The sequence below is a fragment of the Anas acuta genome, chromosome 5 (genome assembly GCF_963932015.1).
Source record: "Anas acuta chromosome 5, bAnaAcu1.1, whole genome shotgun sequence".
NCBI classification, from domain to species: Eukaryota; Metazoa; Chordata; class Aves; order Anseriformes; family Anatidae; genus Anas; species Anas acuta.
In genome coordinates, this window is record NC_088983.1 from 54,406,527 (window position 1) to 54,434,426 (window position 27,900).

The 27,900-nt window shown below is 46.8% G+C and overlaps 2 protein-coding genes across 3 annotated transcripts in view; one reads left to right on the forward strand and one right to left on the reverse strand.

The window, feature by feature from the left end:
- Window positions 1-268: 268 nt before the first annotated feature.
- PRMT3 (protein arginine methyltransferase 3) overlaps window positions 269-27,900 on the forward strand; it is a 166,499-nt gene continuing 138,867 nt past the window's right edge. Inside the window, exon 1 of one of the 2 annotated variants that reach the window (XM_068684937.1) lies at window positions 269-377. The gene's annotated coding sequence lies outside the window, so the exon portion shown is untranslated. Of the gene's footprint in view, window positions 378-6,885; window positions 6,988-27,900 lie in introns of those variants that run through there. The other variant, XM_068684938.1, reaches the window with a different exon arrangement.
- Window positions 3,333-7,451, reverse strand: DBX1 (developing brain homeobox 1). Its single transcript, XM_068684940.1, has 4 exons — window positions 6,710-7,451; window positions 6,321-6,422; window positions 4,987-5,189; window positions 3,333-4,747 (listed from the first exon to the last, which is right to left on the reverse strand). Exons 1-4 carry the CDS (start codon window positions 7,056-7,058, stop codon window positions 4,370-4,372), a joined length of 1,032 nt encoding a protein of 343 aa, XP_068541041.1. The 5' UTR covers window positions 7,059-7,451; the 3' UTR covers window positions 3,333-4,369.

The following is a 27,900-nucleotide window of genomic DNA, read 5'->3' on the forward strand; positions in this document are numbered from 1 at the left end:
AACTGGCTTGGGGGAATGTGGAGAGGTGGCCTCTGACATTCCCTCTGTTGATAGTGAACGATGAAACCTTTTACTCTTAGAAATAGACCCAAGCTGAGCTCCCTGTGTGATGCACACCAGGAGCAAGCCCAGGTGTCAGCAGCTTCTTCTATATCACCTGGAATCTCTCCACATTTGAGGTCAGTGACTCAGTTTCTGTCCTTAACAGGAGGCATAGGAAAGTGTAGCTACTTCTGCAGCCTTCCCTTGGCACAGCTGTCCTGCATGAGTCATCCCATAGTAGCTGTGAACTCTGGGTCAGGAAGGAAACCCTCAGCAAAGAGGAACAAGAAATGGGAGCCTTTGAGAGGGGACTGCATTCCTACAAGCTGCAGACGGTGAGTAAGCACCAGCTTTATACCTTGATATTAAGGTTTCTGTGAATTTCAGATGGTTGTGGTTGGTGGTTATATGGCGGTCTTTTCACTGCAAAGAAAAAAGAACTTTGTTGGAATAAAAGTTAGTAAGATTCTTAAGTTTCGTATTGTAGGTGTGAGATTTTCCTTGTTAAATAGCAATTCTAGGAAACTTTTCCTTTAGTAAGGATGTTGGTCAAGCAGGATAAGATTTAATGATGTTATTTTGGAAAAAGTGGTATAATTATTTTTGGTCATGATGGTCCTAGCACAGATGAACTATAAAGACCAGAGGGTGTAAGATGACTAGTAGCTTGTCGAACAGTGAGTCAAAAGGGATTATGGATAAGTGGTATTTGCTCAGATTTTTGAATGTGCTCTTTTCTTCTGTATTATGGTATGCATGATGGTACCTGTTGGTTTTAGATTATTTTATGATGTTTTTTAAATGTGTTTTTTACTTACATGTTTTTATAGATTACTCAATTATGGCTTTATGCTTAGTGGACTGGTAAAAACAGGGGTTATAAATAATTGTTGTGGGGTTCTTTATTGCTTACAGAGCGGATATCTAGATAACAATGCATTGTCCAGGGTGCCCGTTGTTGGTAATGCACGCAAGAGATGTTTTACTGGAATGAACATGAAGTAGATTGTGCTAGCTGCTGTTTAACGCGTGTCTGGGGGACCTTTTAGATATGGTTGGGAGATACTGCTTTTTTGGATAAACTTTAAAATATTAAATATAAATATAAAATGTTCTCTTCATAGTGGTCTGTTGCATGCAATCAATTGCTCATGGCTGCAAGGTGTTAGAGGAGTAGAAGGCACTTGAAGTGAGTGTCCTGGCCAGGTGTGCCCAATTACCTGATTAAGGAGTAGCTGGAGACATTGCATGCCTTTGTTATATTGCATGTCTTTGGGTTGTTGTATCCCTAATTAAATGGCCTGTGTGATGAAAGCTTTGTTTCAGCAGAACTCAGCTACCTGCATGCAAGGAAAAAATATTTTTCTGTGGCGTGTGTTAGTAACTAAAAATACCTAGGGTGTTATGTATTAGCTTTGCATTGCAATGAATGTTTGACCTGCGTTTAAGGCTATGAGTTTGTTTAGCAACACCTTTTTTCAATAGCAAGTCCGTGGAGGTAGATTTTTTTTTTTTTTTTTTTTCCCTGCTGTGTGTAGCATCATACTGCTTCCTTTCTCATTGGGCTCCTCTAAGTAATACTGCTGTGCTTCCAGTCTGAATGCGTGGTCCCATTGTGAGGACTTTGACAGTGAGTGAGGCTTGCTTGGAAGGACTTTTTTTTTTCTTTAGTCTGTCATCAATTGTCTCTAAATAAATACCGTTGTGCTCAATCCCTCATTCTGCCTATGTTGTCTTGCTCCTTGATTTCTCCTGGGTCACACCAGATGTGAACGTGGCCTGCCCACATTGAGGAGCTGTGGGAAAAAGGTGAAGGAAAGTTGAGTTGATGTTTACCAGGGCCGAGCAGTATTTCTTGATTATTGTTACTCTCAGGCTTTTAATACTACATCAAAAAAGCAAGTCACTCTTGGATGTGACTTCTGGCTTCTTAAGGTCTATTGCCTACTGAGGCAAGAGTGATGCTTAATGGAAATAATCAGGTACTGCAGCCTCCTGCCTATAGCTTATGGGCTGGGACCCACAGAACCACCCAGCAACACAATCTCTTATGTATCAAAAAAGACTGTTCTGTAGACCTCTGTGAAAAGCGAAGTACTGCATTTATTAGTCAAAAACTATGATGAATTGTTTTCTGATGTCTAAATATGAGTGTTCTTTTGTTTGTTTTTTGTTTTTCTACCCTATTTATGAGCTCTTGGTCTTGGAGAATACTGTGTCGTCTTCTCCTTTTGTCTCATGCATGATAAGGTTTGTGTTGTGGATATGAGGACTGGGGTTTCAAAGTCATTGGCTGTTTTTTTGTTTTCTAAAAGTGATACATCCAATTAAATGTAGCGAAAAAATAATAGGGAAAAAAAAAGAAATGGTTACAGACATGTTTATATTAGTGGGTTTGTTTTGCTAAGTGAGTGCTGTCCCAGTAGGAAGAGCGTGGGCTGGCAGTTGTACAACCTGTGTCAAGTCAGAAGCAAGGGTGGGAGATGCTTTTGTTTTGTTTTCCATCTTGGAAGGACTTGCTTCCTTTCAGTCAAAGAGACAAAGTCCTCCTGCACTTGTGATGTTGGTGTTCGGGGGGGAGGAGTGCTCTGATAAACTTGGAAAGCTTTTCTTAATAGACGTGGCGTGTTCCTGTCCCTCAGCGTGTGGCAGAATGGATGAATGTTTTTCAAGCATACATTGTGGCATAACATACTTAGGCTGTGATCTCCCTCTTCTAGAAGTTACTAGAAAAGAAAGTTCTTATTTCTGAAAGGATTAAAAAAAAAAAAAAAATCTGTTGTAGAGGTTAAAAAGTACGGGTCTTGGGAAGAGTAGAATTCATCTTGATTCAAGTGTCCCAATTCATACTGCGATATGTGGTAAGTTATCTTTTTAGATAAGTAAAACTTCTCCAAATGAGAAGTTCTTCTGTAAAGGTGAACACCTTCTTACTGACCCATTTGATCACTGAATCTGTTCCTGTGCCATTTCTGCACATACTTAATATGAATATCCCATGTAGTGGAGCTCCTGTAGATTCAACAGATGGTGTGGATCTTACTTTGGTGCTTGATAAAAACTAAGCAAAGAACGGTCAGGCTTGTTCCATTTGTTTTAGCTTTGTCTTACGAGAATTATTTTCTTTCCGTAGAAAATGGTTTTGTTTCTGGCTACCTTACTTTACTGAATTACTGTGCTGTTGATAAAGGGTGGTTTTATTTTTTATCTCTATTTGGCCCCAGACACAACCTACAGTAGCTTGCAAACAGGAACCAAGTAGTGCTGAATGACCAGGCTCAGAAGGCTACTTTATTTGACAAACATTTGCTTTATTATATATACACATATTTAAAGTCTGTACACAGTAAAATACAAAATAAAGGAGTTTCTTTATAAGTTACACAATTAAACAGCTGCATTTGTGTGTAGTTTAGCTGTCATTTAATTAAAAAGAAAAAGGGAAACCTTGTTGAGCCATTGTTATATTCATTCACAATAACCTTGGTATAAAACATCCATACAGAGTAAGTGTACAAAATAGCGTACAGTTCAAATAAGCTGTGCAAAGACAGCAAAGTTCAGTCAAAATCAAAGAGGCACATCCACTTTCCTCTGTCCACATCACAAACAGCAGAGGCAAAGTGGAAAACAAGCACGGGTCTGTGGGCAGAAAAGGGAGTTACAGTGCTTGGTAGGGAAGAACGAGGCACAATTAAAAGGGGAAATGGATAAACACCGGAGGTCCCCATTGCACAAGGCATGCTGTTACCTTACACCTTAAATCTGCAGCGGTGATGTCCGGGGCTTGTTGTGCAGGTGCCGTGCTGCTCGGGGTGAGCTGGGCTGTACCTCGTTCATGTTACTGACCTTGGGAAGAGAAAGCTGTGGGGTCAGACGGTCTTCAGGTTTCCAAGTTTTAGTAGCTGCTGGAAATGCACTTGAAAAGTGGTGAAAGTGGCCACAGCCTCTATAGTTTTGTTGTTGGTGGTGATGGTTTTCGGTCTGGAAAAAACGTTTCCTGCAGTAGGATGAGTTCCCTTCCCTGCTGTAAGGGAAGGAGCTGCCTGGTGCTTGCTTTCAGGGGAGCACAGCTAGCTGAAGGTGTGCTGGTTGGGAAGCGTGGAGAAGGGGTTGTGAGAAGGGTGGCTGATGGTAAGAGTACGAGAGCCTTCATGTGGACCCAAAATAAGGAATACCTCTGAGCAGGGAGGCTTGCGTCTGTGTGGTAAAGAACCTGCCCTGGAGAAGTGGACATGCGGGTGGGACGTGGCCTCTTCAATTTATAGCACTCTGTTATTTACATCTTTGCAATGTCCCCGTGCGATGGTAGGGGCGGGCGGGTGACCTAAGAGACCGTGATCTCCTCCTCTTCCTCTTCCCCCTCATCGTCCTCTTCCTCTGAGTCTGAGAAGTCTGAAGGTTTGCTGGGGCTGCTGGAGTGAGATGGGGAAGGAGGCAGCTGGGAGTCCAGTCTGTCCCGCAAGTGCAGGTGCTCTGGGGACTGGTGGTAGCTCAAGGGGTGCCGGGGGCTGGGTGGGCACACGGTGGGAGCTTCCTCTTCCTCCTCCTCCTCTCCTGTGCACTTCTTGCCGACGTCACTGAGGTCCGGGTGAGGGTTGAACTTGGTGGGGAGGGTTTGTTCTCTGCAGCCGCCAGAAGAGAGGAGCTCTCTTTCCTTGGAGTTCCTCCACTTCATTCTCCTGTTCTGGAACCAGATCTTCACCTGGGTGGGAGGGAAGCCAGACAAAAACCGTTCAGTAAAGCTGGGACAGATCACACCCAGCTGTGATCTGTCCCAGCTGGGAATCGTGCTGCTCCCGTGGCTCTGGCCAACACTCACGGCCCCACAGTTCGCTCCAGCCATGGGCAGCTCTCCCCTCTCCCATCCCTCCTTCCCCTCTTCTGCTCTCGACCCAGCCCCGGCTCTTTTCACCCCCCTTTCCCCACCGTCACCCCACTCACCTGCGAGTCCTTGAGGCCCAGCTTGGCCGCCAGCTTCTTCCTGTCGGGCTTGCTGATGTACTTCTGCTTCTGGAACATCTTCTCCAGCGCCTTGCGCTGTACGTCGGAGAAGACGGCGCGGCGCAGCATGCCGCGGCGGGGCTTGCCGCGGGCGGCCAGGGGCCACGAGAAGGTGCCGGGGATGGGCACGACGGCCGAGGCGGCTGTGGGAGAGTGAGGAGGCTGAGCAGAGGGCACCCCGCTGGCCGGGCCAGCTGGGGCCCCAAAAGGAGCTTTCTGCCCAAATAAACCCCCAGGATCTGGGATTAGAGCCATGGGCTCAAACGCGTGAGATGTGACAGTGGTGGCCTGCCCTGCTGGGGGTCTGAGTGGTCCCTGAGACGGAGGTGTAAGAATAAACCTCGCTCAGAAGCACTTGTTGTTCTTTTTTAAAAAAAAGCTTTTATCATTTCAGACACTTTTTATGCTTGAGATGAAAATGAGGACTTTTCTGGCTCGAACAAAACCAGCCCTCTTCAGACGCAGTTCTGATCAATCGGTGTTCGGCTTCTTATATTAATCTCTTCTCCCCCCCTCCTTCCCTCCCTCCCCCAAGTTGGAGAATTCAACCCGAAGACATGAAAAGTGTCAGCTAATTAGCACATTGCCTGGCTCCCAATGGCATTGGTATGATAAAAAGGGCAGAGTTTTGCCTTAAAAAAAAAAAAAAAGGGGGGGGGGGGGGAGAACCTCCCCAAGAGAGACAGAGATGCTAATGAAGCGTGAATGGTAATTGTGTAGTAATGAACTAACAGAAAAAGACTGAGGACAAGCAGCTAACGCCATATATTATTGGGACAAAAGAGATTTACACTTTCAAACTAAACACAACGGCATGCCAGGCTCCTCGGGAGAATACTGATGGCACAATCGTCTCTTTCCCCAAATCATTTTCATTAAATGGACATGAAAAGCTATTTATAAAGCTCAAGTTGTTTTTGTTAGGCTATTCACCCGCCGGAGAAAGGGAGCAAATTCCATTATCCGGAGGATGAATGGAGGAGCTCGGGGTATTTTTTCCTCTCCCCCCTTGCCCTGTTTTCCCTTCACATTAATGGCTTGTTGGGGTAATTAGATTTGGGGGGATTATTGCGAGCTGCTCTCCCCGCATCGGGCCGGGGCGCTGCGGGCAGGACCGCGCTGTCCCCCCCCCCCGTGTCCCCCCCGTGTCCCCGCGTCGGGGGCGCGCCGCAGGTGCGTCGGGGGCGCGCCTGGCGCGGGCACGCGGGAGCTGGCCGCTGCGGCCGTGGTGCTGAAAGAGGGGAAGGGGGCCGGGGCTGGGGGGGGGGGGCTACCTGGGAAGTAGGAGGATCTGATGAAGGGCTGGAAGGAGCCGTCAAAGTACGGGAAGGAGAACGCCTTGGGGGGGCCGCTCTGCAGCACCGCCGGGGAGGACTCTAGGAGAGAAAGAGGGTTAGGCTGCGGGGGGGTCCTGCGGCCGGGGGAAAAAGGGGAAGGGAGGCTGGGATGGGGACTTGGGGGGGCTTCAGGGAGGGAGGCGAGCAGGGCACGGCGAGCTCGGGGCTCCGCTGCCCCCGTCCCGGCGCCGAGGCTGCGGAGCCGGACCCCGGAGGGTCCCTGCCTCCCTCCCTCCCCGCCTTCCTCCCTCCTCCTCCTCCTCGCCCCGAAACCCGCTCCCTCCCGTCCCTCTCCCCCTCCCCTCGCCGCCCCCACCCCCGCTTACCGGCGCGGGGGGCGGAGGCCAGGATGGCGTTGACCCCAAACTTGAGGAAAGTGGAGTCCCCGGCGGGGGAGGCGGAGGCCGGGGGCGGGCAGCCCCTCCTGGAGCCGGCCGGGCTGCCGAGCTCCGGCGTGGCCGTGTCCGTGCGGGCGGCCGGGGGGGACATGCTGGGCGCCGGGGCGCTCCGCGGCGGAAAGGCGGCTGGCCGGCCGATCCGGATCAGGTCCTCCACCAGGAATCCGGAGTGGCCGGAGAAAGCGGATTGCAGCGACTGCGGCAAGGTGAGGGTGGGCGTGGGCCGCAGCAGGCTGGGGTACACGGCCGGAGGGGCGATGAGGCTGGGGAACATCATCGCCGGGGCCGGCCGCCCGCCCTCCCGGCCGCCTGTCTGTCTGTCTGTCTGCGTGCCCTCTCGCCAAGATCCCGCTGGCGAGCCGGGCAGGGTTCTCTGTGCCCTTCCTCCTGGATGCGGGGTTTTATAGTGGTCAGCCCCGCTCGGGCTCTTTGAGCGGTGACAGCCCCAACAATGGGGTTCAACAAAGTTCTCCTCCGGAGCTTCATTCACCGGCCGCCCCGGGGCTCCCCATTGGTCCGGGGCCGCAATTTATGATTGGATTAGACTTCATAAGCACCCCGCGCACAATGGCCGAGCCACAAAGAAAGTGTAGTCATCAATTTTGCATATTGACCGCCTCTTTGGAAGACGTCGCTCCAAAGGCTCCCAGCAGGGTTTTGTTCCGAGGCAACACACACAGGCTAATTAAATGCCTATTTAAAAGTTTCGAATGACATCTTGCCTCGTAGAAAGGGAATTATTTAAAGAAAGCACTAAATTTATTTGCCGCTCCCCCGCTGAGGTTAGGAAATAAATCAATAAATATTCATCTAAACTTGGCTACGGGCTGTCAGGAAAGCACCGGCTTTGGGGGCACGGAAAATACAACAGGGGAAGCGCCGAATGGGGCTGCGGAGAGGGGGAGAAACGTGCCGAGAGCGGAGCCGGGGCTGGAGCCCGTCCCGCAGCGGGACTCAGGGCTTGGGGGGTGCTCTGGGGATGGGGGCAGCCCTCGGCCGGGTGTCCCCGAGCCGAGGAAGGGACTCGCAGCCGCCCACCGAGGGGGGTGACTCGGTTATGGGAATGGGAAAGAGCGAGGCGGTTTTGTAGGGGCTGCTCCCGCTCGGGGGGGAAGCTTCACCTCGAGCTGATAACTTAGCGGCGGGGGAGGAAGAGCTTCCCCTCGGCCGGGGAAAGGAAGGCGGTGCCGTGGAGTTTGGGGGCGCTGGGCTGAGCCCCCGACACCCCCCCGGCTGTGGGGTCTGACCGGCGGCGCAGCAGCGAGCGCGGCTTTGGGGCAGGGCAGGGCGGGCGTGTGCGCATCGCCCGGTGCCGCAGGGCTCGGCACGGCGCGGGTGTGCTTCGTGGCCTTTGGGCGATGAAAGCGGCTATTGAGAGCGGTTTTACCTGACTTCTCCGCTGCGGAATATAACAGATGTGTTAAACGCCCTATGTTTTAAAAGCACCCCATTCAGCCCTTTGGTGCGGCTGAACCTTTGCAAGCAGAAGTGTGCAGCTCAACCATGCAGCCTTGATCCTATTAACCATGAACTAACTGTCACCTTCAGCTGTTTTCCCTTTTTACTTTTTAACACAAAGCTTTCTCAAAAATCTTATTAACCAGCTTTATTTCTCTCGATGGTTTTTGTCCGGCCGTTTTGTGTTGATTATCTCCATGTCGATGCTTTAACCATTCAATAAAAGTGCATCTGCGATTTATATCACATTAAGGAAGAAAGAGAGTCTGTTAAACCTCTCCCCTGATCCAAATCAAAAAGTTATTTACTAGGGAGGGTGGAACCGGCCCCCGAAGCCTCCGCCGGGGATGCTGCCGGTGCCGCAGGCTGCCCTCTAAGCAGACGAGCATCTGCGGCAGGGGACCGGCTCTCCGAAAGCATCGCTTTGAAATAAAACTTGGCCGGAGCGTGTGCCCCCCTCCCCGGCCGCGCTCGTCTCCACGCTTAGCAGGTAAAGCAAAAGGGACAGGACGGGGGGATGCTCGGGGGCACCCCCCGTCCCGCTGCGGCTCTAGCCCCCCTCGGAGCCCCCGGGGCTTGCGAAGCAGGGGGGAAGAGCAGCCCGGGGGCTGTCCCACCGCCACCCCCAGCAGCAGCAGCAGCCCCCGGGGGGTCTCCGCAGAGCCCCGGCTTCTGCGGTCCTCGCCCCGTGCCTCGGCGGTGGCGCAGCGCTGCCCGTGCCCGTGCGCTCGGGGGCACTTGGCCGCGCTAGGGACCGACTGCTGCTAATTTGGCCGGCCTAAAAAAAAAAAAAAAAAAAAAGGGTTGGGGGGGGAGCTGACATTTTCGGCAAGGTTGGGTCAAGCGCATGCTGGGGCACGCGTGGACCCGGTTCCTTGCGGTGCGTCCGAGCACGCTCGTAAAGAATTCCTTAAGCACCAAGGCGAAAGGGACTAGACATCTATTGAAAGGGAAGATAGACCATAAGAAACCAAGAAATCAGACGAAAGGATCTTATTTTAAGCGATCGCCTTTGGAAGTTTCTTTTCAAAGGCGGCGATCGCTTAAGAGAAGGGCATTCTAATGTCCCAGGATAAAACCTGTGACTAATGCCGTTTGACCTATGCTCATGCGGTTTTGTGCTTCCTGCCATTCATTTTAATGTCGTTATCTTCAAATTTATTTCTTAAAAGTCACTCCCTTTCTTTGTCGCCCCCACTTAGGCTAAGAAAAGACAAACGCGGGCGGCGGGGAGGGGGCAGGGCTCGCAGCCTGCGTGTGTCCCATCGCCGGCCGGTAATCCGCATGAAATCGGGGGAGCCGCCGCTTCCAGCCCGCCGGCCCCAAGGCTCGCCCCGGGCCCGGTAGCTCTGGCCCGGCTCGGCCCGGCCCGGCCCCGGGACCCCCGAGCCCGAGGGGCGCAGCCCGGCCCCGAGCCGTGCCCGAGCCGGGGCCGCGGCGCTCCGGAGCCGCCCCGGGGCTGCTCCTTCGGGGTTCAGCTCCGAGAAGGGGAAGGGCGGCCGGTGGATCGCGCAGGGCTTTTCTAGAGCCCCCCCCACCCCCCCCACACGCACACCTCCCCTTTTCTTGAAAATCCTTCTATTGTGCCAATCAAGCAGATGGTTTGCAGGAAATATAGCTTGGCCCCGGTGACCGAAACTAATTTTAACTAGCTTTCCAAGCCTGGCACGTTTGTTTTGCTCTTACAAAATAGCTAAAAAAACAGCTGGCAAGGGTGAATTAAACCCATTAAAGACACATTTATAAGAAATTATATTCACATAGGTTGCTTGAACCCCCCTAAGAGGGGAGAGATGAGCGTATTGAAATGAAAATGTCCCCGAACACACTACCCTCCTTAACATCGCCTGAGAGTCTCAAAACATTTTACTAAATAGATTAACTTGACTATTGTTTCGCATCACATTTATCAGCTTCATTAAGTGAATAGCTGAACAAATATATTACGCATGCATGAAAAGCTCTTTTGGGGGCTGCCTTATTGTGTCCTCAGCCCTGACAGGTGGTTAACTGTGTTTCTCTCTCCTCTCCCCCCCTCTCTCTCTGCGCAAAGAAAGAGGGATCTTGGGCAGAGCGCGCAGCCCAGACTTGGCAAAGGGACCTGGAGGGGAGAGTTACTTTCTTTTCCCTCGCCATTCATCCTGGCCAGCCTAGAGTGCACGCGGCCTGAAATGCAACCAGATGATCCGATCGTGTCAGAAGTAATTAACTTTAGTTTAGTCTCTGTGTCTTGCTTGCGCTTTACGAACTCCTTCCAAGCCTGTTTAATTTGCGTCCTTTCTTCCAAATTTGATTATTTTTGCCCACTTCGTCCTTTTATCTCTCCCCCAACCTCCACCTTTGTTTAAAGAAAAAAATCTGGGCTCGAACAATCCCTTTTCTTTCTTCTCCACTGATCTGTCTAATAAACAAGCAAACACGCAACCTCCCTAAAACCAGCTCCTTTCACGAGCTAGGATGTGCACGTCTTGGAGAGCTGGGATCTGCAAAACGCAGTGTGCTGCTTCGTTCTCTGCCTTACTTTCCCAATTCTTTACCACGGGGGAAACTGGCTGTGAGTGGGGCAGTGGCTGTTGGGGTTCTCGGATGCTGGGGCTGCAGCGCTGCTTGCTTCAGTCGTGGTCTCTGCCCACGAGGTTCTGAGGTAGACCACACAGACGAAGCATGGAGGATGAGGGAAAGCAACACCTTCCCATTTACTTTCTCCAGTCTGTGTTTTTCTCATTCTGCTCAAGTAGGTATGAAGGCTTACAAGATTTTTGGGTTTTCCTTCCCTTCCTGGAGCAGGGTTCATCTCTGCTCCTACAAAACATAAACTCAAGCGGTCACCCTTTGCTTACAACAGTGGTGAAGTTCTCAGCTCACTGACCAAAGAGAGCTCCAAACGGACCGGTCACCTGCACCAGGGTGTGCCGCCCTGGCTGGAAAGTCACGCTGCCCATCCTGCTGCAAATGCTGAGGACCTGTTTGTGGCAATAGACACCTTTTGCTGAAACTAAGAGCTGTGTTGAGGAAAGTAAAGAAGCTCAAACATCGTAACAGTTACTTAGCAAGAAAAAAAGTGCAAAATTTATTTGCTGGGTTTCTCCAATACTCTTAGAATTGAAATGGTGGAATTTCTTTTTTTAAAAAAAAAAAAATATATATATATATATATATATATTTCTAATCGGGAGTGCTGATGTGATATCTATATATCTCTCTATATTTTTTTTTCTCTTGTGATAATTTAAATCCCTAGGCAATCAGTGATTTCACCATGGAAGCCTTGCTAGCGAACTTGTCCAGTGAGGCGGTGGGTTTGCAGTTCCAGAAGCAGCCATAATCACTGCTATCTTCATCTGTACATCTCTGGCAAACTGTAGTGGCTTCGTAGAGGAAGAGTCTGTATGTGCTGGCCTTTTGGGGAAAGGTGCAATGCTTAGTTTCTACAGAAATACACAGCTGTTTGTGTGGCTGTTGATATGGAGTATATTTGATTTCTGGAGCTCTGTCTGAGGAAGAGGGCTGATGAACTTTGTCCCTTGGGGGTTTACCTTTGTAGAGCTGATGAGAAGTGATTCAGCAAACTCTGGTCTATGTGCTCTGCTCCCAGTTAACAGGTGTAAATTGAAAAGTCAGGCAGAAGAAGGCAGATGCATTTCTCTTTGCCCCTCTGGCATGCTTTTCACTGACTTGAGCTGCTTTGGGTGGAGAAAACCAAGGAGGATGGAGTGGTAATGACTGAGGAACGAGGAGCTTTGTAGTTCTGTGCGTCAAGGACATAGCTTCAGGTTGCTTCGGTGCAGAGCTCTGGACTCAGGACCACTTGTTCCTTGAGCTAAAGTCTTTGCACTGGCACTCCACCCATGATTGAGAGCTGTTTTCTTGAGAAAACATGTGCCTCATTGCAGAGGCTAGAGCAGGGAGGCCAGGCCAGCGGGCTTTGCTTTGCAAGCAGCTCGGCTTCACCATGTTCAGAGATGAAGAGCTCTGCCACTTTAGCCCCAGGAAGGGCTGATGAGGTTCTGGTCTTGCTTGCACCTGTAAGGCTTCTTTGAAATAACAAATAGCAAACACCAGAGCCTTTCTGAGGGGGGCTTAGCCTGTAGAAAATGTTCTCTACGTATTTCTGAAAAAGCCTTCCTTGTTTTCTCACCAGCCCTGGCACCAGGTATATACCCGGTGAAGTGTGTTCCCTATTTCTGTCTTCAGCTTTCTGAAAGCAATGGGAAATGTCTTGGACTGTGGAGAGTGCAAATGTGTAAAGGATATTTTAGAAAAGCTTTTTGCCACAGCTTTGGCCTAAGAGTGTTGCTTGTTCTGTCAGGGCTGAAGTTGGGGGCAAAACTCATGCTAATTTCAATGCAGTGGGGTTAAGCCCTAAAAGCGAATCTGAATGTGCTTGTCTCTTTTCAGTATTTTGTTGGGAGAGTTTGGAAACTGCAGGAGAAACACCAAAGACAACTGAAGTTTAGAATTAGACAGCCAGGATGTTTGAATGGGGTCTGCATTGTCTGAAACTGGTTTTCTCAGGTTTCTAGTCATGCCTGCAGAAATTGGAGCTGTTGTACAGATCACCTTTTAGTGGTTGCATTCGTGTTTTCAGCTCTCATCCTGACGTGAATTTGGTCCATGATATTCCTTTACAAAACAGAAGAAGATAGGAAGCATCAAATCCTGTGCCTCCAGAAGGGTCCTTAGGGGTACTGGATAAGGCTTAGTAGATTTGAACATTTGACCTAAGGAAATGTTGTAGGGTTGGGTCATCCTGGCACAGGTAAGCATTGCAAAACGCTATCTTCTGCTATTTCTACAGAGTCCTACAGCCAAAGACAATTTTTTTAATTTCAGTTCTGATGCTCCATCCCTACTATTTTTGTCTCAAGAAGGATGGACTAACACCGAGATTTGCAACAAGCTGAATGATCTGGTAATTTAATATCTTAATTTGGAAAAATTGATTCATACAAGAGCTTGCATCTGGTTTTGGGTCCCAGAGTACAAACCGGGACTGACTCTAGATGGGGCTGATATGAAAATTCAAAACTGGGGCATTGGCACTCCGAGCAGATGGATCAAACTGTGACACAGTCTTGCTGTTTCCAAGAAAAATAGAGTTTGAAAGCTTTACAAAGAACCTTGTCTTGGCTTATTTTACATTTATCATTGTGTCTTCGTGAGTGTAGGTGTTTCCCCTTAAGCTAACAGGTAGGGAAGACTTGCTCTAACGTGCTGTGCTGTACCTGGCTCTCAGTGTCTCCGTGAAGCCAGTGTGTTTCCAACTTGGGATTTGTGCAGGGAGGCTGACTCCAGCACACAGCCAGGCTGTCTGGGCACGTGGCAAAACCTCAGGTCATCCTTCTGGCCGGGGACTTGTCACCTCTCCTGCTTGGGACCCGGGTGTCCCCTGGCACTGGGTGCTGCGTGCCCGGGGGCTGTCCCACCTCTCCTCCCCCAGCTGGCTTGCTGGGGGCTACGTGCCTAAGGCAGAAATCCCATCCCAAGCCCTCTCGGTCAGCCGTGTTCCAAGCAGCGCTTCCCTGAAGAGCCACCGTTAAATCCCAGGGGCTGTTTATGGCGAATATTTTCAAATAATGCCTTCTTTAGGTAAGAGGGCCAAGAAATTACGTATAGCTTTTTAAGAACGTGCACTTTGTTTCATTTTGCTCTTCATTTAAATTCCAGAGCGCGCAGCACTCCCGTTTTTAAGCAGATTTTCACCATGACTAGAGAAGCTTAGTTATCGGTTATGCGCTATAAACAATATGCGGGGGGAGATGTTTTGATCAGAGCCATTCAGCTCTCGCTTGCTAATCTAATTACAAAGTGTAGGTTTCCTGACACAGAGCTGCCCGCACAGAAAAGGCTTTTCTCACACCTGGTGGATTGTTTAGCCAAGCTTTTTAAATGCTTACAGTTTTAAAGGAGAGAGAGAAAAAAATCTTTTTAAAAAACAAGTTCCTGTGCCGTGCAATAGAAAGAATTTAGTGGTTGTCAACATGAGTTTAGTATAAGGGTGCTGTGTAAAGTGTGGGTTCACTTTACGTTGACCTTTGGACATAGTAGCCCAAAACATTGTGTTCCGTATGGGCTAAGGAGAGTATGAAAGATAGCAGATGTAAGGGATTCTGCTACATTAAATGTGTGTGTGTATGTGCAGGGATGATGCTCGCATGTTTTTGGGCGTTCATTGTCAGCGCCTGGAGTGCTCTGAAAGGGCAGCTTTGAATCGCAGCCCCCAGCAAAACAGCATTTCTGGGCTGTTTAGCCCCCGATTCCTACAAACAAAATAAAGTACCTTGTCGAATAAGGGCCATTGAGCAGGGATGATGGGTTAAGAGTGGGGGTCCGAGGTGGCGGCGTGGGTGCTTGTTTATCAGGGAGGAGTTGTCAGTTGTTCGCTGGGCTGGTGAAAGGAGGGACGCGAGAGTCTGATGGCTGGGGTAGCATTGATGTGAGGTAACGGAGTAATCGGATTGAAAGCGAGCCATGGTATTTATGTCAGTTCACATTTCGTCAAATGAATAATATGAGGTTGCTACCTAGCCCAGGCCTTGGCCCGGGGGTTCGGCTCTAAAGGCTCGAGGCCTCATTTGATTCAAATATAAATTAATTCTCACTGGAGCGTTGGCTGATTAATCTATTTGCATAATAGTAGGAAAACTGCAGTGTGGTTACTTTTGCGGGGATTTGGACAAGAAAAGCCTTAAATTCATTTGAAAGAATAGTGTGTGAGAAGTCAGGGAAGCAAAAGCACCTCTATAGGGCTCCCGAAGCCATTTTTTTTTTCCAGACCCTGATGTGCAAAACTGAAGGCTGAACTTGTTCACACGGAGGTCTGACGCCGTCCCAAAAGAAAATTATGTTCCGAGGTCCGTTTGCAGTTAGGTTTTTGGTACTTCATGTAAATAACACTGCTTTCAGAAGCTGGGAGAGCGGCACACTTAATAATTTTCAATATTTAACAAAAGCGGGGGCTACGGGGAGAAAAAAAGCATGGTATGTCTTGAAGAGAAAATGGGCTTTTTTGCCTTTAAAAGAAAACCCCCATTCTGCTCGCATTGAAGCTGGTAGACCTTTTGCCAGGGAGAGGAAAAAAAAAGCTGTAATGGAGCAAAATGCAAGCCTTCCAGCAGGAGTTGGAGGTAAGGGAGTTTAGGGTTCAGTAATGGTGGATTGGGGTGCACACGTGTGCTGGTGGTAATTTGTTCCCTGCTCTCTAGACTCAGTTCAGCCCTTGCAGAAAAATTGGGCTGCTACTTGGGCTCACTGGAGTTTGAAAGGATTCACCAAGACTTGAGACATCAGCGTGGTGTTGGTGCAAGGCGTGAGATGGGTTCAGACCGCAGCATGCAACTTCACGTCCTTCACTTATTCCTTAAGTTCCTTGGTTGCTGCTCCCAACTTTCGAGATCTGTTTTGCCTTTATTAATTTTTTTCATTATTGTTTTTAGCATAGCCCACGAATAGTACAATTCTAGTGTCATTATTTTGACCTGGCTTTCGTGCCATTGATTGTTACATTCCTACAATATTTTTAGCCTTTTTAGAACAATTTGGGAAGGATATGCTGCTCCTTAGTTGAACACTGCATTTTTTTTCTGAGTTGCTGAATTAGGCAAAAGCGTCAGAAAAACTGCCACTGAGAAAGGAAAGATGGTGGTCAAAACCCCTTGGTTATATAAAAACAAACAAAAAACCCAACCCTACTAGAGTGCCTGTATGTTCAGTGTTGCAACATCAGTGCCTGAAAGCACAAAACAAGCTGATCTAAGCCATGGCCATAAAGCAGCCACACCGTAGTATTTTTGTGGCTAATTCTGGTGGAAAGGGAATGCCTGGGATGCCCAGGAGGTTGGGCCATACAAGCAAATGCCATGCCTGATTAATACAAGGTTGTTACAAGACAATAGTGACTCTGCTGTCTTGCTCTGGTATTTATGAAGAATAAACAAGACTCAGAAGAAGCTAAGACATCTGCTTTCTGAACTGAAGCCCTTGGTCTGTTGACAACCTTCTACTCCAATCGCTGCATGTCTCTTACACCAAACGATTGAGTAGTTTTGATCGTTTAATCCAGGGGAAGCTGAAGGCAACTGAAATGTGGCCTCTGCACTAGTCCGACTGACCTGGGTAACAGCCCCATTCATATTAGCTGAGAGTATTTAAGAAAGATATAAGTCCTTACTTCTCTTCCTTCCACTATGTGAAGGTACCAAGAGATCTAATGGACACAAGACAGCGCAGGGCACCAACACTCCTGGGTTTATTTTATGGTCCTATCTACAGAGTCAACTGGTGTAAGCCGATTAACTGCACTGATCCTCTCTGACTCCATCCATCAGGTTTGGCAGAAGCGTTCGTAGTTTTCATGAAGCCTTTTTCAGACTTCCTCAGCTGATCTCCTCATTGAGTTCCTCATTGATCTTTTTTTTTCTTTTTTTTTTTTTTCCCCATACATTGCCAGAAATAAGTTTAATTACTTGTGTCTACTGCTTAAAGGAAACCTTATCGTCACATATTTTTTTTTCTCCATTGTACCTTTGTTGCTTGCTATGTTGTTTTTGCAGTTTAGATACCAATTGATCTTACCTCCAACAACTTGTGATAAGGGAGTACAGCAGGAAAAAAAAAAGGCATCTTGTTTTTCCTTCATTCTCACATCAAAATTGTGAAATAAGGTTGTGTGGGCCACGAGTGACTAAGAAGAACGGTAGGATGGGTGCTGCTGATTTGTCAAACTTATTTTGTGTGTATACAATGAACTTACCTGCCTGGGCTGTACAACTGATGTTGCAAATGGTGCTTAGGAAGTGCAGTTAGACAAAGGCTGAGCTCAGTCTAGCTGCTTGGAGGTGCTGGAAGGTAGATCTAATCCTCCATCTGTTTTAACCATATGAGTCTATGGTTTCACTGGTGGAAGTTCATTTGACCTCTTTGTCAACCAGTTCTGTTCATTAATGCAGTAGGAAGGTCACCAGGGAAATAAAATAATTGGGTTTTATAATTGAACAAAAGAAATCAGCCCAGCTAGGGTTGTGTATATATGTATAAAAATTTGATTCTTTGTTTCAATTTAGTTTGCAGTGCCATAAAGATGAATGTCAGGAAACTGAAAGTTTCTTTCTCAGTGGTACTACATCAGTTTATGCTTCGCCTGAGATAGATTCTGCAAGTGTGGGTCTGTTCCCTAGCAAAAATATGCCTGACGCCTGATAAAGCAACACCTTGGTAGTGAACCATTTGTTCTGGGACAGCTATGCACTGCTGGGCAGGTGAGCAGGATCCTTACCACCACTCTCCTTTTGCCCCTGCTTAGCAAAAAGGTAGCATCCCTCTTTAAAGCTAGAACAGAGTGCATCTGACCTCCTCCAACTTGGCTTAGCAGTTGGAAGTATTTGGTCCGGGGTAAGTTTGAAAGTGATGATGTTTAAATTGATTTTTCTACTTTGTTCATCCTTTATTTTCTTCCCATCTTTCTATCTTAGTACTGTTGCAGAAAGAGAATGAGGTTATCAAAAAGGCCAAGGGGGAAGTGAGAAGTTTATGCTGATGCCATTTTACACAGCTGGGAAAAGCAACATTCTCCATGTTAAAGGAAGTTTCATTTTCTTGTTCTTTTATCTTTCATTTTATTTGCCAAAGACACCAAACTTGGAGGAGTTGTGGACTCAGATGAGGGTGGAAAGGCCTCGCAGAGAGACCTTGACAGATTGGAGAGCTGGGCAATCACCAACTGCGTAAAGAGCAGTTGCTGGGTCCTGCACCTGGGATGGGACAACCCTGGCTATATGAACATAATAGGCAACGAGATGCTGGAGAGCAGCCCCGCAGAGAGGGATCTGGGGGTTGTGGTTGACAGCAAGTTGAACATGAGCCAGCAGTGTGCCCTGGCAGCCAGGAGGGCCAGCCGTATCCTGGGGTGCATCCAGCACGGCATCGCTAGTCGGTCAAGGGAGGTGATTGTCGCGCTCTGCTCTGCGCTGGTGCAGCCTCACCTCGAGCACTGTGTGCAGTGCTGGGCACCACAGCACAAGAAGGACGTGAAACTGTTGGAGAGTGTCCAGAGGAGGGTTACAAAGATGGTGAAGGGCCTAGGGGGGAAGACGTATGAGGAGCAGCTGAGGGCACTGCTCCTGTTCAGCCTGGAGAAGAGGAGGCTGAAGGGGGACCTCATCGCGGTCTACAGCTCACAAGGGGGAGTGGAGGGGCAGGTAGTGATCTATTCTCTTTAGTCACCAGTGATAGGACCCATGGGAATGGTGTCAAGCTGAGGCAGGGGAGGTTCAGGCTGGACATCAGGAAGAGGTTCTTCAAGGAGAAGGTGGTTGCACATTGGAATAGGCTCCCCAGAGAAGTAGTCATGGCACCGAGCCTGTCTGAATTTAAGACGAGATTGGACTGTGCACTTAGTCACACGGTCTAAAATTTTGGGTAGACCTGTGTGGTGCCAGGAGTTGGACTCGGTGATCCTTATGGGTCCCTTCCAACTTGGGATATTCTATGATTCCATGAATGTTAAGGTGAGTGTAATAAATCCAGAGCTGAGGGCCAGGTGGGCATTTCTGGGTTGGAAAGCCACAAATGCCATCTGCATGAAACTCCTGTTTGTATGCTTGCTGTTTGCACACAGTTGCCTTTGGTAAGGGTTTGGGTTAAGGCTGGGTAAGCAGGCAGGTCAGGTTATGAAACTGCAGACAGAGAGGTATCAGGCAGGTTTTCGTGTTTCCTTCTGAGGTTTTTAACTGTAGAAACACCCTGGCAAACCGTTTCAGTGCCACTTACCAAGACAGGCTCGTAGCCAGGCTTCCCCTCTGGTCTCTGTCCATCTGTACTCTTACGTCTCACATTGTTGTTGGTCAGGGTTGAACAAACCTGTGTTTGACATTTCTAGCACAGTTCATTACTGGTAAAAAGGAAACAAGGAGCTTTTCATGTCTGCTGGTACGTCAGATATATGACACGGAGAGAAATGATCTTCCACACAGAGCTGTAGAAAGTTGAACGGCAGAAGTAAAGAACCAACAATGGGATATGCTCAACAATATTTATGTGAGCTTTGTGTTCTCAGATACACTTGGATGGCAGTGAATTGTCAGTTACTATATCAATCTGCCAAGTATGAATAGCTCTCAATGAGCTTGAACGTTCTCAGGTTCAGGCGTCTGTAAGGCTGCTGGAGATTATGCACGATATTGATATGACCTCAATCTGAGGGCATATAAATTAAGCCATTCCTGAGCAAGGGCATCGGCTTGCTCAGCAATGTTCACAGGGAAACACGAGACATTTTGCAAATGGGCGGATAGCCCCTCGGTCAGCATAGCTCGCTGTTTGTCCTCATCCATCGTTTCCTATGCTGTGCTCATCACCACGGCTGACGCAGACAGCTCTAGAGTTTTCACTGAATTGCCTTGATTTGAAGGAGGATCTTTTTGGGAGGGAGTGGCATGATCTTATCTAAAATGTTCAGCACGTACAATATAGGCAAGGACCTTTCACCACATAAGGGTGTAGAAACTAGAAAGCTGTAAGGGTCGTGTTCATCACTGCCAAAGAGGAGGTCAGGACAGGGATTTTGAAATTGTGGCTGAACGGGTGTCTGAACTCAGTCTGGTTACAGATGGCTTACTTAGAGATAAATATTTGTATTCTAGGAGGATGATGGGCTTCTTGGTTGCATCATGTTGTATTAATACACAGTGATGCTTTTCTTCTTTTCTTTTTACCTTCTGTGACAGGTGGGCAGCTGTTCCATGATCCCTGTTTCAGATTCTTGAATAGTTCTGGTAGCCATACGCATTCTCTGTCTTCCTTCAGGAAAATAGCCATAGCTGATCACGTGAAGATCATCATGTGGTAATTCAGGAAAAAGCGTGCAAACTTTCATGGCCAGCAGCCCACGTTTCCCCAGGGTCTTTATCTTGTCCCTGAAAAAAAGAAAATGTGCCAAACGTGCTATCATCCTCCTTGCTGTGCCTTCTGACAAGCAGCACCTCTGTGTTACCATCCTGGGCAGTATATATTGGCAAATCTGTGCCTCTGTTTTGAAGGAAATTCTACAGATGAAGCTTTCTTTGCGTCTTTGTAGCTTGCAAGCGCTTTGCACCAGTGCGATTAACCAGGAATGCTGTTTTCTCCTGTAATTTTGATGCTCAGAAGTTAGATACGTGCATCAGCTAACTCTGGTCATGGCTTGTGAGCTGGCTGGGGTTCTGTGTTGGGAAGCTCCAGCGTGGTGCATCAGGAAAACAGGCCTGCAGCTCCCTTCTCTGAGGCCCTGCCCAATTTTTCTGTCCTGTTGTGGAGCTGGGCTGTTCTCCTTACAGAGTGTGTGTGTACACTCTTATATGACCAGAAATTGACATGCAGATTTGGATTTGCTGCTACATGGGATAATCTCCTGAGGACTCTGTGGCCTCTCTGTTGACTTCTGGTCACAGACTTCTCAAACGTCTGGGTTTAACGCAAACCCACACAAGAAACTCCTTATCCTGTGCAGACTGAGCTCCAAAACGGAAGAAAAAAATTCTTTCAGGAGCAATATTTGGAGTACTATTGCAGAACGAAAATTTCATAGTATGTTAGTTAACTGATCCTGGGTTTCCGTGGGTCAAAAGTAGTTGTGCAAAATCTGTAATAAAACTATATGGGCATGTGACTTTGAGATCAAAAGCCTCTATTTATATCAGGCAGAAATGTTCACGTAGGTATATCCTGTGTGCATGGCATATGTATTTCTTTTTTTTTTTTTTTGGTTGGTTGGTTTCTTGGCAGAATAAGTCTGTACTTAATGTAAGAGATCTCTATGATTCTGTTTAAGCCCTGCTATAGGGTAAGGGAGATGGGTAATTTTAGCCATTGTAGCTCCTTTGGTAGGGCACTGCCGTGACCCATTACAATTGTGCCTCCACCAAAACTTCCAAATCCATGAATTAGCAACTTCATTGTCAAACCAAGATCTAAAAAACCTTGTGAATAAACACAGACCCCTAGAAATCTTTATATATAAATAAATTCAGGTTGCTAAATCTGTGTTACACAATTAGCGATTTGCTGACCTAGGACAGCAACTGGAAACAAACAGGATCACAGTATGCAACTTAGGGACTGCTTTGGGACTACTCCTATGCTGGTGCTATTAAAGATGATTGCTGATTCTTAATGCTGTCTGATAAATCCAGGAGGGCCTAGGAGAGAGGAAGGATGGAAAGAGAAGCTGAAGTTGCTTTCCCCAAACTGAATACAGAAGCTTTGCTTGGTTTGTATAAGTTATACAAGATATGATGAAAGAGAAAACAGAAGGGGCTTTCTCCCTCCTGTGTACAAAGGTTCAAGACGTGCCACCACACTGGCATGTGCCTCTGTTAGCCACCAGCCCTGACTGACTGTCATGGCAAATGCTGTGCGTACATGTACACTTGTTCTGGAGGGACATGATTTATCCTTCGTCAAGACAAATGTCTTAACATTGCAATTTCCTCTGTAATGTAAGGGGCCGTGCTGTCCGACACTCAGCTGTGGGCTTTCGATGCTGAGAAAATACCCCCGTTTCAATAGGAGTGCACTTGGCCGTGATTGGCATGGGCCCTGTCAGAAAGCACTCCATAGAAGGGTGGGTGAGAGATCAATCTTGCAAACAGCCAATTCAGCAGTGTACGTAAAAAAAAAAAAAAAATTGTTACTTGTCCCACATTCCAGTTCCTGCAGTGAATGACCAGTCCATTAAATCCCATCTCAGACAGTATGGCACAGGATCAATTGCCGTTACTTGCAAGAGTAAGCATTAGTCTCAGGACAAAGTGCAGAAGGCCAAGTCCTGTTCTGGTTTATATTGCATCGAGTCCCACTCATTAGAGATGATACTCACAGGATACTTTCCAAAGCCAAATTTGGTGCATTACATCAGAGCAGTAGCTTTGGCTCAGGCAAACAGAAATATGGATTTGCATCAGCAGAAATAACGGGGGGAGGAAGGAAACCACCTTTAGAAGTTGGGGAATGGTCTGTTGAACTATACGCTGAAAACCGTACTATTTGCCAAAATACACTTACCTTCCTGGCCTGAAAGATGTCTGTGGCTCTCTGATTTGCCTGTCAGGTGTAGTTCATTGCCAAGCACAAGTTAATTGATTAGCAGCTACTCCTTCAGCATTGGTAGGGAGTTCAGAGCACTATGTGTAATTACCTCCTCTTTTAAAAACTCCTGCAGTTCCCATTTGCTGTTTATTTATATGCTACCTGACACAGCGAACCATTATCTAACTGAGGCCTCCTGACTTCTCTTTATTTTTTATTTTAATTCTATTCATTTTTTTTACTCCCCATTTGTCTGTGCAATGGGCGTAAATGAAGTTTTCTAACTCATTTGATTTCCGTGGTTTGGTTCTTCCCAAAGATTTGACAATTCCTCTTGACTGGCAGGGGTATTTCTGGTTCCCATCCAGTGCTAACCAGGCCAAGTCCGTGTAGCTTCCTAAATCAGGTAGACACGGCTGTCTTCTGTTACTGTTATTTTTAGGATTACATAGTTAAGAGCTTTATTGTTACTATGCAAAATGAGATGACAAAATGAACATCTGTAAATTCTCATATTTTTTTCATAAAACATATATTTCATCGTTGTTTCATTAGATTTTATTTAATTTTTATTTTCATGTTATTAAAGGCAAAGGAAAGCTGAAACACTCTGCCAGCATATAGAACATAACCACAATTACTGTTGACCAATTTTATAGCAAGATGATTTTGCAATGATTGTATATAGTACGAAGCACGTTGCCTTGCCCACCAGTGGAATGCAACTATAACGTGATCGATACTTGCATTAAATCATCCTGTTGTGCTGGGGTCTTTACAGAATATTTAGAGCTGTGCTAGTTCAGTGTCTTAACTCAATCAACATCTCTCAAGCTAAATCAGAGAGTGAAAATTGTCCACAGTGTTCATTTTGCTTTGGTGACAGTGACCTTACACTACTTCTGCGTTTTCTGAAGAACATGTGATAAGGTAGCTCTGACAATGCAGTAAATCCAATTAATTGTGGATAAAAAAAACAGAGCTTGGTTTGCCTGAAATAAACCACACTCTGTTCATTGCTTTCTTACGCACTTATTAAAGTAAACGTTAAAATTAAAAACTTGTAGTGATAAGTGGCCGACGTATTGTGGGGCACGGGGGAATATCTGGTGCATAGCCACAAGATATAAAAAATGATGATAAAATGTAAGTGAACAGTGAATGGCTTTGCATTAAGTGGCAAATCAAACAGAATGGAGACATGAAGATGGGTAAAGCTGTGAGGGGGTTTAGTTAATCTTTTTTATCTTCTTTTTTTTCCTCCTCGATAGACTTTAAGACATAGCAGGCCATATTGACGCTTTGGAATTTGATCCTGGCTGGTATCGCACAAATCTCAGGGCAAAAAGGTCGTTAAGAGCCTGTTAGGACCTTTTGAACTCTGTCTGCTTGTCAAAAACATCCTCTGAAGAGATGCGAGCCGCTGGCCTGTCAGAAGTGGGGCAGTACGAAGTTAAAGCCCTTGTAAGGTCTCATTTGGCTAACGATCCCTCTGCGAGCAGTGGTCCCAGTGGCTGCTGGGTGAATAGGAGGTGCTATTTCCAAACACTCAGTTGCCCTCTTGTATAAAAGAAAAAGCACAAGTACATATTAATTAAACAAACATTGCTTCCTTTTTGCTTTCCGAGGAAGGTGGCTGTTTTTCTACTCCGGCGGGGACCCAACCAGAAGAATTTCCTCGCAAACAAAAAGTGAACAAACTGCGGACAGGCAAAACACTGAGATATTTTCTTTCCTTTTTCCATCGCATTCTCATTAATTGCTTGGATCTGTGGGGGAAAGGGCTCCAAGCCCGAGCTTTGCACAAAACTCATCCAAGAGTGAAGAGGGCAAGGCGAACACTTAGCCTCTCCAGCTGCCTTCAAGTGAATGGCTTTCTGAGGGCTGTGAATGCTCTCTGTCTCTCCCCATACAATGTAGGTGTTACTGCTCACAAGGAGGGAAAAAAAAAAAAAGAAAACGGACCAAAATAATCACTTTAAGGGGTGAGAACACAGCCCTGGGGAGTGGGGAAGCACTCTCCAGGTCACAAGTATATAAAATCACACCTCCTTGCTTTTGGAAAGATGGGCTGGGCATAGGTGGTGATGAGGGATGGTGCTTCTGGAGGTTTGGGCGCTCGGAAAGAAGTGCGCTGCTCTAAGAGGAGATCAAAGCTGTGTTTTGCAGTGAAATAGCCCAAACCATCGACAGCAAAACGAAAATAAACCAAAATGTGCAAAATCCCAAAAGGTGGAGTAGCACATCTGAAATACTTTTCTGTGCACCTTTTCATCCTCAGTTTCTTGTTCTGGCTTTCTGCACTTACCTGTACTGTTACGTGCCTGCACGTGGCGTAGCAATAAGTTAATGGAAACATAGCCTGTGCCGTTTTCCCTCAGTCCTAAAGCTGACTCCTGAATTCAACCATTAGTGGTGGGTCTGTAAGTGACTTTTGCTTGGACCGAGAAGAAAACAGGTGGTGATCACCAGGATAGCAACGCTTCAGTGATTTCCAATAGCACCCGTGTGGGTGCACCTGTATGCAAGAGAGATCCCTTGTTTGGTCCGTGGAGAGGTGGAGATGCAGAGGATGCGGTGTAGCAGGGCTTTGCTGCTGCCAGCTCCCAGCGTTGTTGCATCTGGTCCTTTTTGGATGTTTGCTTTGCACTGTTCGTCTCAGCGTTCGTTGTGCACCTTTGGGATGGGGAGAAGGGAGCTGGCTGGGATCGGATGCCTGCACTTTTAACTCTGATCTTGTTCAGTTTGTATTTAGACCTTCTGAAGCCCTTATGCATTAGTTACTTTTGGTCTGAGCGGACCTTTACTCTTGTGTCAGCACAAAGGGTTTAGGTGCAGCGCTTTCTATGGCAAAAAGCCCTTGCTGGGTCTGAGCAAAATCTCAGCTTTTTCAGGAGCATAGCAACACAAAAGATTTAAGGGGGGAAATTGTTAAAAGGGAAGCCCTTTTCTCTTTGGATTGAATGCAGTGGGGAGATTAAAACTTTCATTTGAGATTTTGCTGTATTCATAGTAGTGAGGCCATGAATAGGTCTAAGTCAGAGCCCACAGTGGTTGTGGTGTGCCCTTTTATTCTCCGGCACATCTTCAGACACAGGTTGTTTTGCACTTGAAAGAGGTGAAAGAGGGGAATGTGGGATTTTGACAGCTGATATTGGCCTCTGAGCTCTTGATGGGGATTTTCTAATTAACCCCAAGGGCCCATCAGGTGGTCAAAATGGAACGATTTCTTGCAGAAAGGGCAAAAAAAGTTGGAATTTTCTATTTTTTTTATTTCAGTCAAATGCACCGGGGATGGTTATGAACATCATTTGTTGATGAAGCCAGTTATATCTCTGGAAGAATTTTGGATACCACCGAAGCTCAAAATCTCCAGGAAAACTTCCTTGCTTTAGAGAGTTCTTGGACTTTAATAATAATAATAATGCTAATTAAAGCAAGTGCCTTTTTGATCCTAACATAGTTCCTCCAGGTCTGTGACACTGAGACAGTCTGGGAAGCACACTCCCACTTCGTCCCCTGCAGCAGAGTCCCAGGAAATCAGGGGAGCCTTACTGCATGAATGCTGCCAGCAAAGCTTGTTAGGAAAACAGCAGTAACACAAAAATTTAGACTGAAAGCACAAGATTTTGAATAAACTGAAAACTTACCTATTGAGTTTTAAAAGGCAAAGTGTGAGCAAACTTGGATGTGTGTGTTGGCACTGTTTTACAGTATTGCAGGGCATACGGCACAGAAGCATGTGAAGTTTATGGGCAGCCACCTTCGTTATCTACTCTCCCGGATCTGACATGCACAGTGAGGGGTTAAGATGCTAAAATAAAGCCTAAGAAAGTTGTGATACCTATGGGTTGGGAGAAGCTAACAGAAAAGCATTTAATATTAATTTTGATAGTAGCACTGAGAGGAAAAAATGGGATGAAAGCTTTGTAATATGTGAACTTTGGGCAGACACATAGGATGGATGGAAAGATGAGGTATAAGAACTAGCATAAAGCATGAATGTCTTGTCCAAGATGGTATTTTTTTTTCTTCTGTTTGCAACTTTTGAGAACGTTTGAGACTCATAAGAGGAAGACACAAAGGAAAGGAGAAAAAGACCCAAGGAACATGAAGGAGGGTGCACAGGATTCCAGTGAATTAATTAATTGAGAAGTAATAAGCAGTTGGAAGCGGCTGGAAGAGGAGCTGGCTCTCTTCCTTGGCCTGAGGCACACCACAGGTTTGTCTGGCACCTCAGAGCTAAGGATAAGCGGGGTGGTGAGGACCATAAGTTCCTCCTTGTCATTGTGAGAGGTTGTATGGGATGTGCCTGCCTCGTTTGCTCTCCGCTCAGCCAACCCGTACGCCTCACCCTCTTTTCCACATCAGCCAAGTGCCAATTGCCCGTGATTTGAAACTTGGTCCAGGGTGTTACCTTGAACAAACCTTGGCTTTGTGTTGGGCAGGAACATAGATGGACCAAGGGGAAGAGTAAGATGAAGAAGCAGAAAGTACCGAAGTAGGAAATTCATCGTCGTACTCTTAGAAAAGGCTAGCTCTAGGGGACAGCAAACAGGAGATCTAAATAGAAAATGTAAAGATTGCAGAACCAGAGCAAATGTTTCAAAATGCAACTCAAAACCGAGCAAACATGCTTTTGCTCACATTTGGCCACAAGATGTTTGGTATCAGTCCAAAACCGTTTTTCCGGAATCCAGTGAGTGCATTTGGAGTGAACGGAGCCAAAAGCTGTGGGAATTGAGCTGTTTCTGGTTTTATCTAATGCTTGGAGGCAAATGTAGGTATCCGTTAATTTCCGTGAGGTAAAACCTATCCCCTTCCGCTTTTGCAGAACCATAGTCACTCTTGGATGATGGGTGAGATTTTGACTTTACGGCCTGCTACTCAGCATAACGAGCAGGATGAGAACAGCCAAATTTGGCTATTGAAACCCAAGATGAGTTTGTGAAACAACATAGAGCTAGTACTTAGTATCTATTAAAACAGATATTAAACTGCAAGAAAATAAACGTGGTACCCAAAGATCTACCCAGTGTGAGCCTTTTGGAGAGTCCAGTTTCTCTAAACATTTATGTTACAAAGAGGGAGCCGCCACTAATGGAGGCTGAATTTTTGGATAATGCTTACCTAAATGTTATTTAATGGCCCTGAGAATATGAATGAATGTGCTTGTCTTGGATCAGGAGTTTTATGCTCTACTTAGCCAGGGATTACTCGAAGAAACCCGATGAGGTAGACATTTATCCATCTCCACTGAAGTTAAATTACTTGTATTACTTCTTGCCTAACACATGCTGGAAATGGACTGATTTATTTATTTTTTTCCCCTCCAGTCCCGATCAGCATGGCAGCGTGGGTGAACAAGACATTCATCTCGCTGACACGTCTTGTTTCAGCTGTTGCTGTGACAAATTGTTTTTGCTATAGTTCAGCTGAAGTGCTGCAGAGTTGCTGGGAGCGACTACTGTATTCTGGGGGTGGTTCATAACATATTTTAAGTTTTTTTGTTTGTTTTTTTTTGTTGTTTGTTTGAGGACAGCCTTAAATCAAGCTGAAAGCAAATGTTACAAAGCAATCTCAGCTACAGAGGATTTTAC

Excerpts from the sequence above, each read along its gene's own strand:
- DBX1 (XM_068684940.1), bottom strand. The coding sequence starts at position 7,058 with ATGATGTTCCCCAGCCTCATCGCCCCTCCGGCCGTGTACCCCAGCCTG. Across the intron at positions 5,190-6,320 it reads CAGATCCTCCTACTTCCCAG|CCGCCTCGGCCGTCGTGCCC; the intron begins GTAGCCCCCCCC and ends ACTCTCCCACAG. Across the intron at positions 4,748-4,986 it reads TGGGCCTCAAGGACTCGCAG|GTGAAGATCTGGTTCCAGAA; the intron begins GTGAGTGGGGTG and ends CCTCCCACCCAG.